The following is a 12,875-nucleotide window of genomic DNA, read 5'->3' as shown; positions in this document are numbered from 1 at the left end:
AAGTGACACTACAAAGCCATGGAGCTGACACAATAAGGGAGACAACTCTACATGGCTAAATTCAAAAGTCATAAGGGAGACAACTCTGTATGGTTTTAGTGCTGTCATCATAAGGGAGACAACTCTGTATGGCTATAGTGCTGTCATCATAAGGGAGACAACTCTGTATGGTTATAGTGCTGTCATCATAAGGGAGACAACTCTGTATGGCTATAGTGCTGTCATCATAAGGGAGACAACTCTGTATGGCTGTGGTGCTGACAAAGCATGGCAAACATCTAGGATTCAAAACGTCAACAACACTTTCTGGCAAGTCAAAGGTACAGAATCCTGCACAACTAACTCACCAAGGACCGTGTTGTTCCAGGTGTTGAGTCGGTAGTCCTGGGGCTGGTATATAGCAGACTCATCCGGCTCCCACTGGCTCTCATCGTCAGGCTCAACAAGGTCAAGGTCAAGCTTATCAGCTGCAACATCCTGGAGTTATAAAATGAGAAGAGATTTGCACCAGTAGCTCATAGCATGTAAGAAAGACAAGAGTTGGCTTCAGTTCTACTTTGTAAGAATGTATTCATTAAAAGCTATGCCAGGTCTCTGCATCAATTGTATCTGTTTCTCTTTCAATCCGTAGTCAGGAGCATCCAAGCAACCATAGATGTAGACAAGATACAATGCCAAGTCAGCAAACCTGATCACATTTAAATTTTTATTATTATATGGGTATTTATACAGTGCCATAGTCAATCTCACCTACATGCATGCTCAAAGTGCTTTGTTTTTTCCTCGATCATTGGAAGTCAATCTCAACGGCACAACATATTTTTTCAATCTCAACTCCCTGGGGATTATACAACCTGTGCAGCCACAAGGTGCACCAAGATAATATGGCACCATGATGTTCCGATGAATCTCCACTAGTACCCTGGATGCATCTACAGTTCAGCCTGATAATTTTATTACCTCCCCTTGCTGGATTTTTATCCAATCAGGTGTCTATGCTGGGAAGTTGAATGTACCAATCACAAGGCTTCTAACAAGGCTAACTCACTTTCGCTTCTCTTATCTAACCGATTAAGGCTGGCAACACAATTGTTGCAGAGGTACTCTGTGAGAGGTAGAAGGAGTTCTTGCATATATTTTTCATAAAAGGTTTCAGACCTCTCAACTTGTCTGTATGATTTCTCCCCTAAGTCTGAGTCGAGTCGCACAGCAAGCAAACCTTATCTTTATTGACACTTGTAGGCTTGGTTGCAACGGCTTATCCGATTGGGTACTGTATGAAGGCAGAGCCAGCAAAGGGAGGTAAAACACGTAGATGCATCCAGGGTATAGTGGAGATTTATCGGAACGTATACCCTGGATATTATCGAGGATGATCCTTAAGAAGTTACCCTATACAACGAGAAATACAGTGCTGGGCACCCATTTCCCTTATTGACACAGCATGTAAAATATTTATCTTTTTGAATAAAAGACTACAGAAATGGTGTGAATTAAACCAAATAAAAAGTGAACATCAAGCCGGCTCCAGAGCCCACTACTCAGCTACTGATCACATATTTGCATTACAGGCAATTATTCAAAAATATGGATGTAAGAAAAAAGGAAGGTTTTATTGCCTTTTCACAGATTTTTCAAAGGCCTTTGATGAAATAAGACATGATATACTTTTAAGATCTCTTCATGTTGGAGTATCTGGCAAGAGTTACAACATCATTGTCTCGATGTATTCTCAACTTTCATCATGTGTAAGAACAAGCTGTGGGCTGCCATCATGCTACACCTGTAATGTGGGTACCCGTCAGGGGTGCATATTAAGTCCACAAATGTTTATTCTTTTTATAATGAAAAATTTAAAGAAAATGTTAAATGATGGTGGTAAAGGAGTTTTTATTACACAAGCCATGGACAACCTATGTGCACTTATGTTTGCTGATGATATCTCAGCACTTGCTGACATGTGTCACCTTTTACAAAAGACTGACTGACTGACGGAGTTTGGTTTTACGCCGCTTTTACTAAAGTTTTAGCAATATTCCAGGAATATCACGGCGGAGGACACCAGAAATGGGCTTCACACATTGTACCCATGTGGGGATTCGAACCCGGTGTTCGGCGTGACGAGCCAACGCTTTAACCACTAGACTACCCCACCGCCCCCTTTCACAAAAGAAGATTAATGTCTTAGAAACTTTTTGCAATGAAACTGGAATGCAAGTCAATCTTAAGAAGACTAAAGTAATGGTATTTAGGAACGGTGGTCCTCTACGATCATATGAGAAATGGTTTTATAAGGGTCAACAGATTGAATCTCTCTCTTTTTATAGATACTGTCAGCTCTCATTAATCCGACACTCATTAATCCGACAATCACGTTAATCCGACAAAAACTTAGGGAACCATTTAAAACTGTGATAATGACTCGTTACTCCGACATTCTCGCATTTCGACTCCGACATACCAATCTAGCAAGTGATCATTGTAAATACATTGTAAAAACATTCGTTAATCCGACAATCAACACAGCCGGTCGGATAATCCGACCGTAAACAAACAATCACATATGATTAGCGCGTGCTTTACTGGCTGCTTGACACCCACGTCGGTGAACATCACACTTGTTAATTAGAAACACAAAATAATTAATTGAGACAATTTAATCAAGAAATAACAATAGAGCGAGCTGTATAAAATGTTACTGTTATGCTTGTGGTGAACGCATCAGGCACTGACAAACCTAAACCACTGGTAATATGGAAATTTATCATCAAAAACTGTGTTCCACAGGAGATATTGCTTGTGTGAGATCAGATGATATCTCCTAGGAGATATCATTTTGACAGTAGATTTTGTACAATGCCCTGACAATGCTATGACATCATGAACTTGATGACGTCTCAATGCTATGACATATCTGCACTGCAAGTCTAATGGCAGTACCATGTTCAGAGATGTACATTTTTCATTGAAAACTAATGAAGAGTGATTTTTGATGATAAATAGAATGTCACCCTCGTGTCTTCTGATATTAAATATATCAACACTCGTTGATAAAAGTCAAAATATCCTCGGCAAACCTCGGATATTTGTAACTTTATCAACTCGTGGTGATATATTTGATATCAAAAGACACTCGGGTGAGATTCTCTATTTAACAGGCCAAGATGATATCAAGGATGTATTGTTATATTTTATATTACAGTGAATGTTTTTACATACGAAGACGATAACCAGATCTACAATTTCTGATATGCATGCAACAGTATGACGATCAAGACATTAAGTAAACATTGATATTTTCACACAAATACATTAATCCAACATTCTCGGTAATCCGACATATTTATCTGCAACCACAAGTGTCGGATTAACGAGAGCTGACTGTATCTGGGTATTGTCTTCACACCCAAGTTTGTGTGGAGCAAAGCACAGCTATGTTTATCATCTCAGGCTAACAGAGCAATTTTATCATTATTCATTTTTCAAAGAAAAATTCGTAACATAGACATAGATGGCTGTGATTTATTTAGAATATTTGACTCAATGATTGCACCTATACTCTGCTGTGACACAGAAATTTGAGGCACTGAATTTTGTAAAGTTATTGAGGACGTACAACATAGGTTCTGTAAACAGTATTTAAGAGTAAACAAATGTACGTGTAATGGTATGGTGTTAGGCAAGTGTGGCAGACTCCCTCTCCAATGTTTATCTCTTGTGTGTTATTAAATACTGGTGTCGTCTCATACATTTACCTGAAAATAGGTTGCCTCGTCAATGTTACATTATGTTAAAATCTTTACATGAAGCTGGACGCACCACATGGGTTTCAAAGGTTAAACAAACATGTTAGCTAAATATGAACACCAAAAGGGACACAGGTTGAACAAGACGTGGAAGTTGGAAAAGGGACTGGGAATGAGATAGGAAGGCGGAAAAGGAAGGGATGAGAGCAAGGAGTGATTGGACAAAGGAGTGTATTGGACGAGGGGGAGAGAGATTAGGTTGAGGGAGAGTGAAAATGGAAAGACTAACTAACTGAGTTTGGTTTAACGCCACTTTTAGCAATATTCCAGCAACATCACGGCGAGGGACACCAGAAATGGGCTTCACACATTGTAACCATGTGGGGATTCGAACCCGGGTCTTTGGTGTGATGAGCCAACGCTTTAACCACTAGGCTACCCCACCTCCCCTGAAAATCGAAAGATGGGGAAGATAGAGGCAGGGTGACAGTAGAGGGGGAGGGGGGCTCACCTGTTTTGTATCCCTCCTCTTCCTCTTCAGCTGTGGGGTCATATGGCTCAATCTTCCAGTGCTCCTCCTGGAACCAACACATCTTAACTTAACTCAGTCGTCCAACCTGTTCACATTTCACATCACAGTGACCTAATCATGGTGACTATTGCATTGACTCATATCAGTCACCTGGATGCAAAGTGATGTGAAAAATATTCAAGTAAGAAACATTGCATCACCAAAACCCAGCAGCTTTTTGAGGGTGACAACTGGAAAACATATTACCCGCTGCCACGGAAACCGCCAAGCTCTCTGCCGAGAAGCTGAAGCGTTAACAATCCTATGATGTCATAATATGACGCATGCCGTGCCCAGAGTTCGAAAACTGTTCGACCAGCTGTTTTTGTGTTCACTTTGTACAGGTTTATTTTACCCACTTTCACTGCTTTATTTATGCTATTTCATACATTGAGTGGTTTGCACATTCAGCTTAAACATAATTAAACATTGATGTTAAAATTCCAGTCGAGAGGCAGACGCCATTTTATTTGCATGTCATATAGTCGGTCGCGATCTTTAACATAAAATAAAATGATATTTTGTATATTTAACATGGCGGTAAGATAAATACGCTGTATGCTTCTCGCCTACCGGCTCGGGTGACACTGCTTCAAACAGGCGTACATCAGACCGTATTACCCTCAAGAGAAGCATACAACGTATAATGTTTGTTTGGTGTCCTGGCTACATGCTGTTTATTTCAGTTCAAACACGAATACTGAACAACAGTTACAACAAAATAGCAGTCCCCATCAGTTCGCTGTAACCACAGTTTACTGCAACTGAGTGAGTGAGTGAGTTTAGTTTTTCGCAGCTTATAGCAATATTCCAGCAATATCATGGCAGGGACACCAGAAATGGGCTTCACACATTGTACCCATGTGGGGAATCGACCCCACTCGACGAGTGAACACTATAACCACTAGACTAGCGATTCAACCCTTACTGTAATTGAATCAGCACAGTTAACTCTAAGGTATTCCTGGTTTAGTTGTTGTTTAACTCTGCACTCAGCAATATCCAGTGATCAACATCATGAACATCGATCTAAGCAAAAAGGCATACAATGACATGTGTCAGCCAAGTCAGTGACCTGTGAAGATCCGGGTTAGAATTGATCCGGTAGTCCTGAGATGTGTGAGGTTTGTAAAACTTCAATACAAGTGCCCTGATTTTCATAGCTTTGAAAACTGAGGTGATGAAATGGACCTTTGACATTCACATTTTATCGTCTGTGCTACAGTGCGCGAAATAAATTCAAAATTTTGCAAGCCAGTCGAGCTAGCTATGCCTGAAAGCTACTAGCCCACAAAATAATTCACTGGCCAGAAATTTGAATGTTGACACAGTTTCATCAGCTAGCTGCTAATATGATGACTATAATCTTGCATGATTTAAAAGTGTCTTAACTTAACAAGTTGGAGAGGGTGATATATTTACAAAATGCCCCTATGAAATTTCACCAGCCAGTCGGGCCAGTGACTGTGGAAATTTACTGGCCCAATTGAAGTTTTACTAGACACAGGCTAGCGGGCCAGTGGTTATTTCGCACCGCTGCTGTGCTATATGAACACCGTACCTGACCAAAGACTCCTAACTTGTTGCCATGTACATCCCAGACTGCAACCCTGCAGTCGGAGGAGGCGGAGATGACGAGGGAACGGTCGTTGCGTTCACACAGATCCAGGGAGTTGATCATGTCGTTGTGAGGCTGGTATTGGCACTTCAGAGCTAACACAACAAACAACACATTATTAGATCCGCAAGGTGAGATATGTCCCTATCATCTCTCACACACTGGCTGCAGACACCACGGCTGCAGACACTAGGGGTGTCGCGATACGCGAATGTATCGATGCATCGATACATTTTTACTGATGATACGATACGCGATACATGCTTGCGTGTATCGATTCCTATTTTAAAACTTTATCGATTCAAATTTTTATTTTATGTCCATATCCGTCAAAGTCTTGATAGTAAAATTACACCAGACCGCTCCGATAAATAGATGTAGCTAGCTTTACTTAAAAAATAGGTTGGAAACTAACAGCTTTTGTGATTGGCTAGACTATTTTGATGGACCAATCAGCGAGCGCGTACGTTGCCGGTAAGGTAATGGTATGAAAAGGCGCGAAAATTATGTATCGTGACCTTAAAATCATGATACGTATCGTATCGTGAGATTGGTGTATCGTGACACCCCTAGCAGACACCATCATTCCTCTTTAGATGCACTGGCTCGACTGTATTGATAAGAATTGTGGCTTTTTGTACAAAATTAATCTGGCTCAGAAAACCAGTGATTGAAAGTATGAGCAACATCCCTTTACCAAGGAAACAATCAACTAATAGCGTCGGAAGAATATCAAATGTATTTCGCTGCCACTTTTAATAAGAAATGATATCTGGGGTCCAATGTTACACTTGAATTTCATTCTGTCAATTAAGTCACAGAGCCTGGTTCGACCCATTTAGCTGCTTCTCTTGATAACAACAGGTGCCTGGGGTCCAAGATACTCTAAAATTCCAACATTGATAGCGTCGGTGTACATAGGGAGGTGTCTGTAATGGCTGATCAACATGGTGAGTACAGTACAACAATGCAAGTCTACTCATGGGGAGGTGTCTGTAATGGCTGATCTATACGGTGAGTACAATACAACAATGTAAGTCTACTCATAGGGACATGTCTGTAATGGCTGGTCTACATGGTGAGTACAGTATAACAGTGTAGCTCTACTCATGGGGAGGTGTCTGTAATGGCTTGTCTACATGGTGAGTACAGTATAACAGTGTAGCTCTACTCATGGGGAGGTGTCTGTAATGGCTGATCTATACGGTGAGTACAATACAACAATGTTAGTCTACTCACGGGGAGGTGTCTGTAATGGCTTGTCCACATGGTGAGTACAGTATTCAGCAATGTCCCAGACTTTCACCAGGCCATCGACGTCGCCTGTCACCAGATACTGGTTCATCTTGTCCGTCGCCATGATGATACTCCCAGCTGGGGAAATACACACATGTTCACAATCAAATGTCCAAATTATGTCTATTCCAGCTATTTGACAGCAGCTTGTAAAGAATGAAGCTTGGCCAGAAAGTCCAATGATTGATATTATGAGCACAGAGGATGCATTCAGGGAATGGTGACATGCTAGCAACCAGCTTACACAACTGTTCCACAATAAAAAGACAAATATACTGCCCAATGTTTCTTAGCTTACTTCATGAATGGGAGACTTAACCAATTTGGTATCCAAGTAACAGCAAAAAAATTTTTTTTGTGTGTGTGTGTGCTTGGGTGATGTAGAAAGATTGATATTAACATTTGGCTATTTAGTGCCGCTCTCATCATCAATCCTGTTGGACCCAACAAACCAGTGATTGATATAAGAAGTAACAACCCACTCCATCAGGATCCAGAATTCCCAATGAATAAAATCTGAAGCTGTCCACTACAATCTGAAGATGAAAGGTTTTAAACAACGTCTATTTTTTCTCACCGTGAAGATGGGCGACAAATTCAGCCAGTAAGACGTTCTTAGACGAGTTCCAGAAACGCACCCATCCGTTGCAGCCGCATGACACCAAGTTGGCACCGCCACCAGCAGAGTTACCTTTCCTTGACTCCAGGAACAGCAGCTTAGCAACTGCCATGCTGAACTCACTCTGTGGGTTACAATGTCAAGGTCATGGAAGTGCACATACCATCTCTGTCACATGATAGAAAACAGGTCAAGGAGTGAGTGATTCAGCTAAAATTTAAAGTTGACTCAGTAGTATTTGAACATTGCCAAGGACTGAATGAGTGAGTATGGTTTAACGCTGCTTTTAGCAATATTCAAGCAATATCGCCACGGGGGACACCAACAATGCGCTTCGTACATTGTACCCATGTGGGGAATCAAACCCGGACGTGACGATCGGACGCTTTAACCACTAGGCTCCCCCACCACCCCCATTGCCAAGGAAGATACAGTAAGATACAAGTAATTGTTGGGGGGCATTATTAAATAATGTAAAGTTTAGGCAAATTTTTAGTAACTATTACATTCAGATATTGTGCAGATTTAACTGCACGTAATTGAATTTGGAGCAGAATACTCAGGTTTCAAACGTTTGATTCAGTATCTAGCTCTTTGATTCAGTATCTAGCTCTTTGATTCAGTATCTAGCTCTTTGATTCAGTATCTAGCTGTTTGATTCAGTATCTAGCTCTTTGATTCAGTATCTAGCTCTTTGATTCAGTATCTAGCTCTTTGATTCAGTATCTAGCTCTTTGATTCAGTATCTAGCTCTTTGATTCAGTATCTAGCTATAAATTAAAAACAGGTTCATTTATTTTTCTCTCTTCTGATGCTGAGTTTAAACCTCCATCAACAAATTTATCATTAATGATGTATAAAATAGGACGGACTGATGAACTGACGGAATGATGTACAGACCCTAAACTTTCATCTCTATCTAGCTTTGTGTTAGGGGATAAAATTAGGGAGCATTATCGGACAAACAAACAAACAAACAAACATATACAGGTTGATTCAAGTCTACTTGTCTGTCGTAGAGTCCCTGAACCATATTATTTTCTCCCCAGCCAAACCCTAAATGAAGCAGGTCTAGATGTCCTCGGGTTCTGAATCTCCCATCTCACTCGGCTTCTTTTCAATTTAAAAGGATTGTTTGTTTCTATCAAAATGATATTTCCAGACACTAAGAGTTAGTCTAGTTTTTAAAGTCTGTCAAAACAATTATCCTTCAGTGATGAACGGATTGGAATGGATGGACTATCTGATGGCTGGGTGAAATGAAATAAGGTGAGTCAGGATACCTAACCTGACAGTAGGTCGAGGATACAGCATGTGATCAAATACACAGGATACCTAACCTGACAGTAGGTCGAGGATACAGCATGTGATCAAATACACAGGATACCTAACCTAACAGTAGGTCGAGGATACAGCATGTGATCAAATACACAGGGGCTTCTAACACAAGAAACTTGCATTACAGTACATCATCGTCACAGACTGGGTGTTACACATGTTGTCAAACAAGGACCTACAGCAGCGATACATATTCAACAATCAGGGGTCGATTTCGGGTTTTTTAATAGACTGCACCTTGTGCAACCTTAATGATTAACTTGGTTGCACAAAACATATATTGGTTGCACTATAGTTATACTTGTTACTCATCACTTGTAAAATTAACCAAAAACAAATCATATGAAGTAAATATTGAAGACGAACTTTTACGTTTCGTACTCTGATTGGCTGACCTTTATATTTCCGGAAGATCTAGAGTTTAATTATTCAAAACGAATATTTCAACCAGGTTCGAGGGCCTTTCTAAGTTTTCTGTTTAGCTTGACAAACTGGATCGCAACTGAAACCGGATTGGTTCTCTTTACAATTTGTACTGTGACCGATAAATAACTCGTTCTGGTTGAAACGCAAGTAACAGTAAGTGATCGAATCGACGATGCTTTTTTCACGTTCTAAAAGGGATTTATGACAAAGCCTTTTTTCATCAGAAAAAAGTAACCTGCACTGGGTGCTACCTGAAATACAAAATTGGCTGCACTCAGCAATTTTCACCTGCACTGGTGCAGTTTGTAAGTAGTGAAATTGACCCCTGACAATCCACGTGCCATTTTACACTATAACAAGGGCCTTAGTCAGTCATCATTTAACTGCCGGTCGAATATCAGATAACCATATCCCTTTTGTTTAGTGCCAAGTCCCCCCCAACACCCCCCATCCCATAAGTGACAATTATACACCTTGATGCCATTTTTAGCGTTACAAGTCTCGTGATCGACAAACCAACAAACAAAAAGACGGATATTTCTACAACTGTTGGGGTTACCTGGTCACTGCTGCCCTGACTGACCCGAGACAGCGCGCGGGACTTGGGTCTGACCTCGGTTGACATGATGGAGCCGACGGTGGACTTGCCGTCAGAGTGCTCAGCAACTGGAGCCAGCTGACTAGGCTGAAATAATGAGGTCAAATGCTGCTGAATGTCACATCAACTCACTCACTCACTCACACAGCAATGTGCACGCATGTGTGGCTGTTTGTACTAAATATCTGATATCTTTGTTGATTAACTCTGAACTCAGTAATAGTCAGTGTAAAAAATAGTGAGTGAGTGAGTGAGTGAGTGAGTGAGTATGGTTTTACGCCGCTTTTAGCAATATTCCAGCAATATCACAGCGGGGGACAACAGAAATGGGCTTCACACAATGTGCCCATGTGGGGATACGAACCCGGATCTTCGGCGTGACGAGCCAACGCTTTAACCACTAGGCTACCCCACCGCCCCTGTAAATAATAGAATCTGGACAATCAAGAGAGACCCAGGAAGATTTGAGTTAGAATTGATCTTGCTGCAACCCATGCTTGTCATCAGATTGAGCTCACGGGATCGGGTGGCCATGTCATTGTATCCAAGTTGTGTAGATCGATGCTCATGCTGTTGATCATTGCATTGTCTGGTCCAGACTCAATTATTTACTCACAGCCACCTTATACAAAGAATATTGCTGAGTGAGGCTTGAAACAACACACAACCAAACTAGGCTTGAATTCTGCAGCTTTCAAAGTGTTTGCCCACTGAAACATCATGTCACAGTTTAACACTGACACAGTCACACCCGACACGGACCCAGTGTTTAGTAGCTGTAGCTGACCTCCATGTAACGATACTACCACTAATGATATACCTCTTCCTTGTACAAGGCACATGCTGAAATCATTACCCCGGATAACCCAACCTGCCTGTGAGGCTCAAAGGTTAATAGTTACATGACTTATCCCACCAGGTACCCATATTCTGCTGGGTGAACAGAGGCAATTAAGAGCAAACTCACTTGCCTAAGGTGAGACGAAATGGTCTATATGTACTTCGTTGTGGGGCAGTACTGAAGTGATAGAAACTCTCAGGAGTCAAACTGACAAACATGGTCACCCACCCAAGGACTCTCTGCGGGCAACTTTGCTTAACTCCAACTGATTTGTGACCTGGGCCTAGATTTTCTAAGCTCTCTTAGCTCTAAGATAGTCGTAAGTTAATGTTAATGTATGGCACTTACGACTATCTAAGCGCTAAGAGAGCTTCGAAAATCTAGGCCCTAAGCTCTATGACACCACTCTCACACTGACCTCCTTGTCCTTGAGCATCATGGACTTGCCCCGGGTGAGGTTCTTCTTGCGTGCCCGCTGGTTGAGGTGGCGCGACGCCTGCTCAGAGTTGGTGTTCCATATGACCACCTCCCCATCGTATGAGCCAGTTGCCAGGACGTTGGGGCTCTGGAAGGATCCACACAGGATGTCCTCCACATGCTCCTGAACAGGAAGAGGACAAGGTAGTGATACACCATACGAGATTCATTGACAGATTCAATGAATTCATTGAGAGATTCATTGAGAGAACTATTCACGGACTTATTTATTCGCTGATGTTTTCATTGACTGATCTTTTCAGTGACATACCTTTCCTTGCCTGATCTTTTCACTGACTGATATATTCACCGACTGATTTATTCACTTACTGATCAATTTACTGAGCTATTTCTTGTCAACTGTCAACTGTCAACCATCAACTCTCTCACCTGACCCCCCTTCCAGTCTGACGGCTGCACATGGTAGTCACGGAAACTGCTGTTACGGAAAACAGTCACAAATCTGGAACAAGACAACAAATGTAAAGAAAATATCTCCAGGCACATGAAAAACATTACCGGGAAAATGTTAGTACTTCTGCAATGATTTACTATAAAGTTAGTATTTTGTATTTTTAATTATAGGATATTTATATAGCGCACATATCCACGTACTAGTGCATGCTCAAGGCGCTGGTATTTTTATCCTCGATCATTGGATGTCAATCTCAACAGCACATCTCAACTCCCTGGGGAGTATACAACTCTTGCAGCCACTAGGCGCACCGAGTTGTTGTGGCTTTCTCATCTTAACAAGGTACCCATTCACAGCTTGGTGGACTGGGACACATAGTCACAGTACTTTGTCCATGTTCACTGCACGTTGCTAGGTGTTTGCACGTATTCATGTGGCCACCATCTGGTCAAATACCAACGGATTCGTGGGTTCTTTTAAGTGCACAGGGTTGTGTACTGTACACCAGGGGTTGTGACAACACTGAAAGTGTCTGCACACAAAGTTGACTCCGAGGTTTTTTACACCCGGTCACAGGTGGGCTCGATCCTGACACCTCAACCTCGCCTGATCACTAGCCTGGCACCTTAGCCAGCTCGCCCAGCGCGCCCCTAGTAGACGTAGGTTGATCAATGTAACATAAGTTATATTTGGGATTACACTTTCTTAGTAAATTATAGATTCTAGTACTTTTGGGGCTGAGTAACATGTTACATTTGACCACTTTCTAAAATGGCATTGTGTATTTCATAGCTTACGGCCGTGGGAGCCGTGCCAATGAACACTCATCAGATGGGTACACAAAGTCCGCAGTCTAGACTACCAGTTGTCCGACTTCCATTTTTGTGGAAGATGCGGTGGCTGAGCGGTCTAGGCGGCTGACTTTGTGTG

The 12,875-nt window shown here is 41.7% G+C and overlaps 1 protein-coding gene across 2 annotated transcripts in view; it reads right to left on the bottom strand.

Moving 5' to 3' along the window:
* The window catches only part of LOC124256764 (WD repeat-containing protein 49-like), a 152,569-nt gene that overhangs the window by 99,631 nt on the left and 40,063 nt on the right, over nucleotides 1-12,875 (bottom strand). The window contains exons 19-26 of one of the 2 annotated variants that reach the window (XM_046690727.1): nucleotides 11,921-11,993; nucleotides 11,472-11,654; nucleotides 10,174-10,299; nucleotides 7,809-7,974; nucleotides 7,175-7,309; nucleotides 5,879-6,030; nucleotides 4,235-4,324; nucleotides 348-477 (exon numbers count right to left, since the gene is read on the bottom strand). In XM_046690727.1, coding sequence (XP_046546683.1) covers nucleotides 348-477; nucleotides 4,235-4,324; nucleotides 5,879-6,030; nucleotides 7,175-7,309; nucleotides 7,809-7,974; nucleotides 10,174-10,299; nucleotides 11,472-11,654; nucleotides 11,921-11,993 — 1,055 coding nt within the window. The remainder of the gene's footprint in view (nucleotides 1-347; nucleotides 478-4,234; nucleotides 4,325-5,878; nucleotides 6,031-7,174; nucleotides 7,310-7,808; nucleotides 7,975-10,173; nucleotides 10,300-11,471; nucleotides 11,655-11,920; nucleotides 11,994-12,875) is intronic. The other variant, XM_046690726.1, reaches the window with a different exon arrangement.

Source organism: Haliotis rubra, unplaced genomic scaffold (genome assembly GCF_003918875.1).
Source record: "Haliotis rubra isolate DU_JTF1 unplaced genomic scaffold, ASM391887v1 Scf639, whole genome shotgun sequence".
NCBI classification, from domain to species: domain Eukaryota; kingdom Metazoa; phylum Mollusca; class Gastropoda; order Lepetellida; family Haliotidae; genus Haliotis; species Haliotis rubra.
The sequence above is the reverse complement of the archived record's forward strand: the minus strand, read 5'-3'. Positions and strand labels throughout refer to the sequence as shown.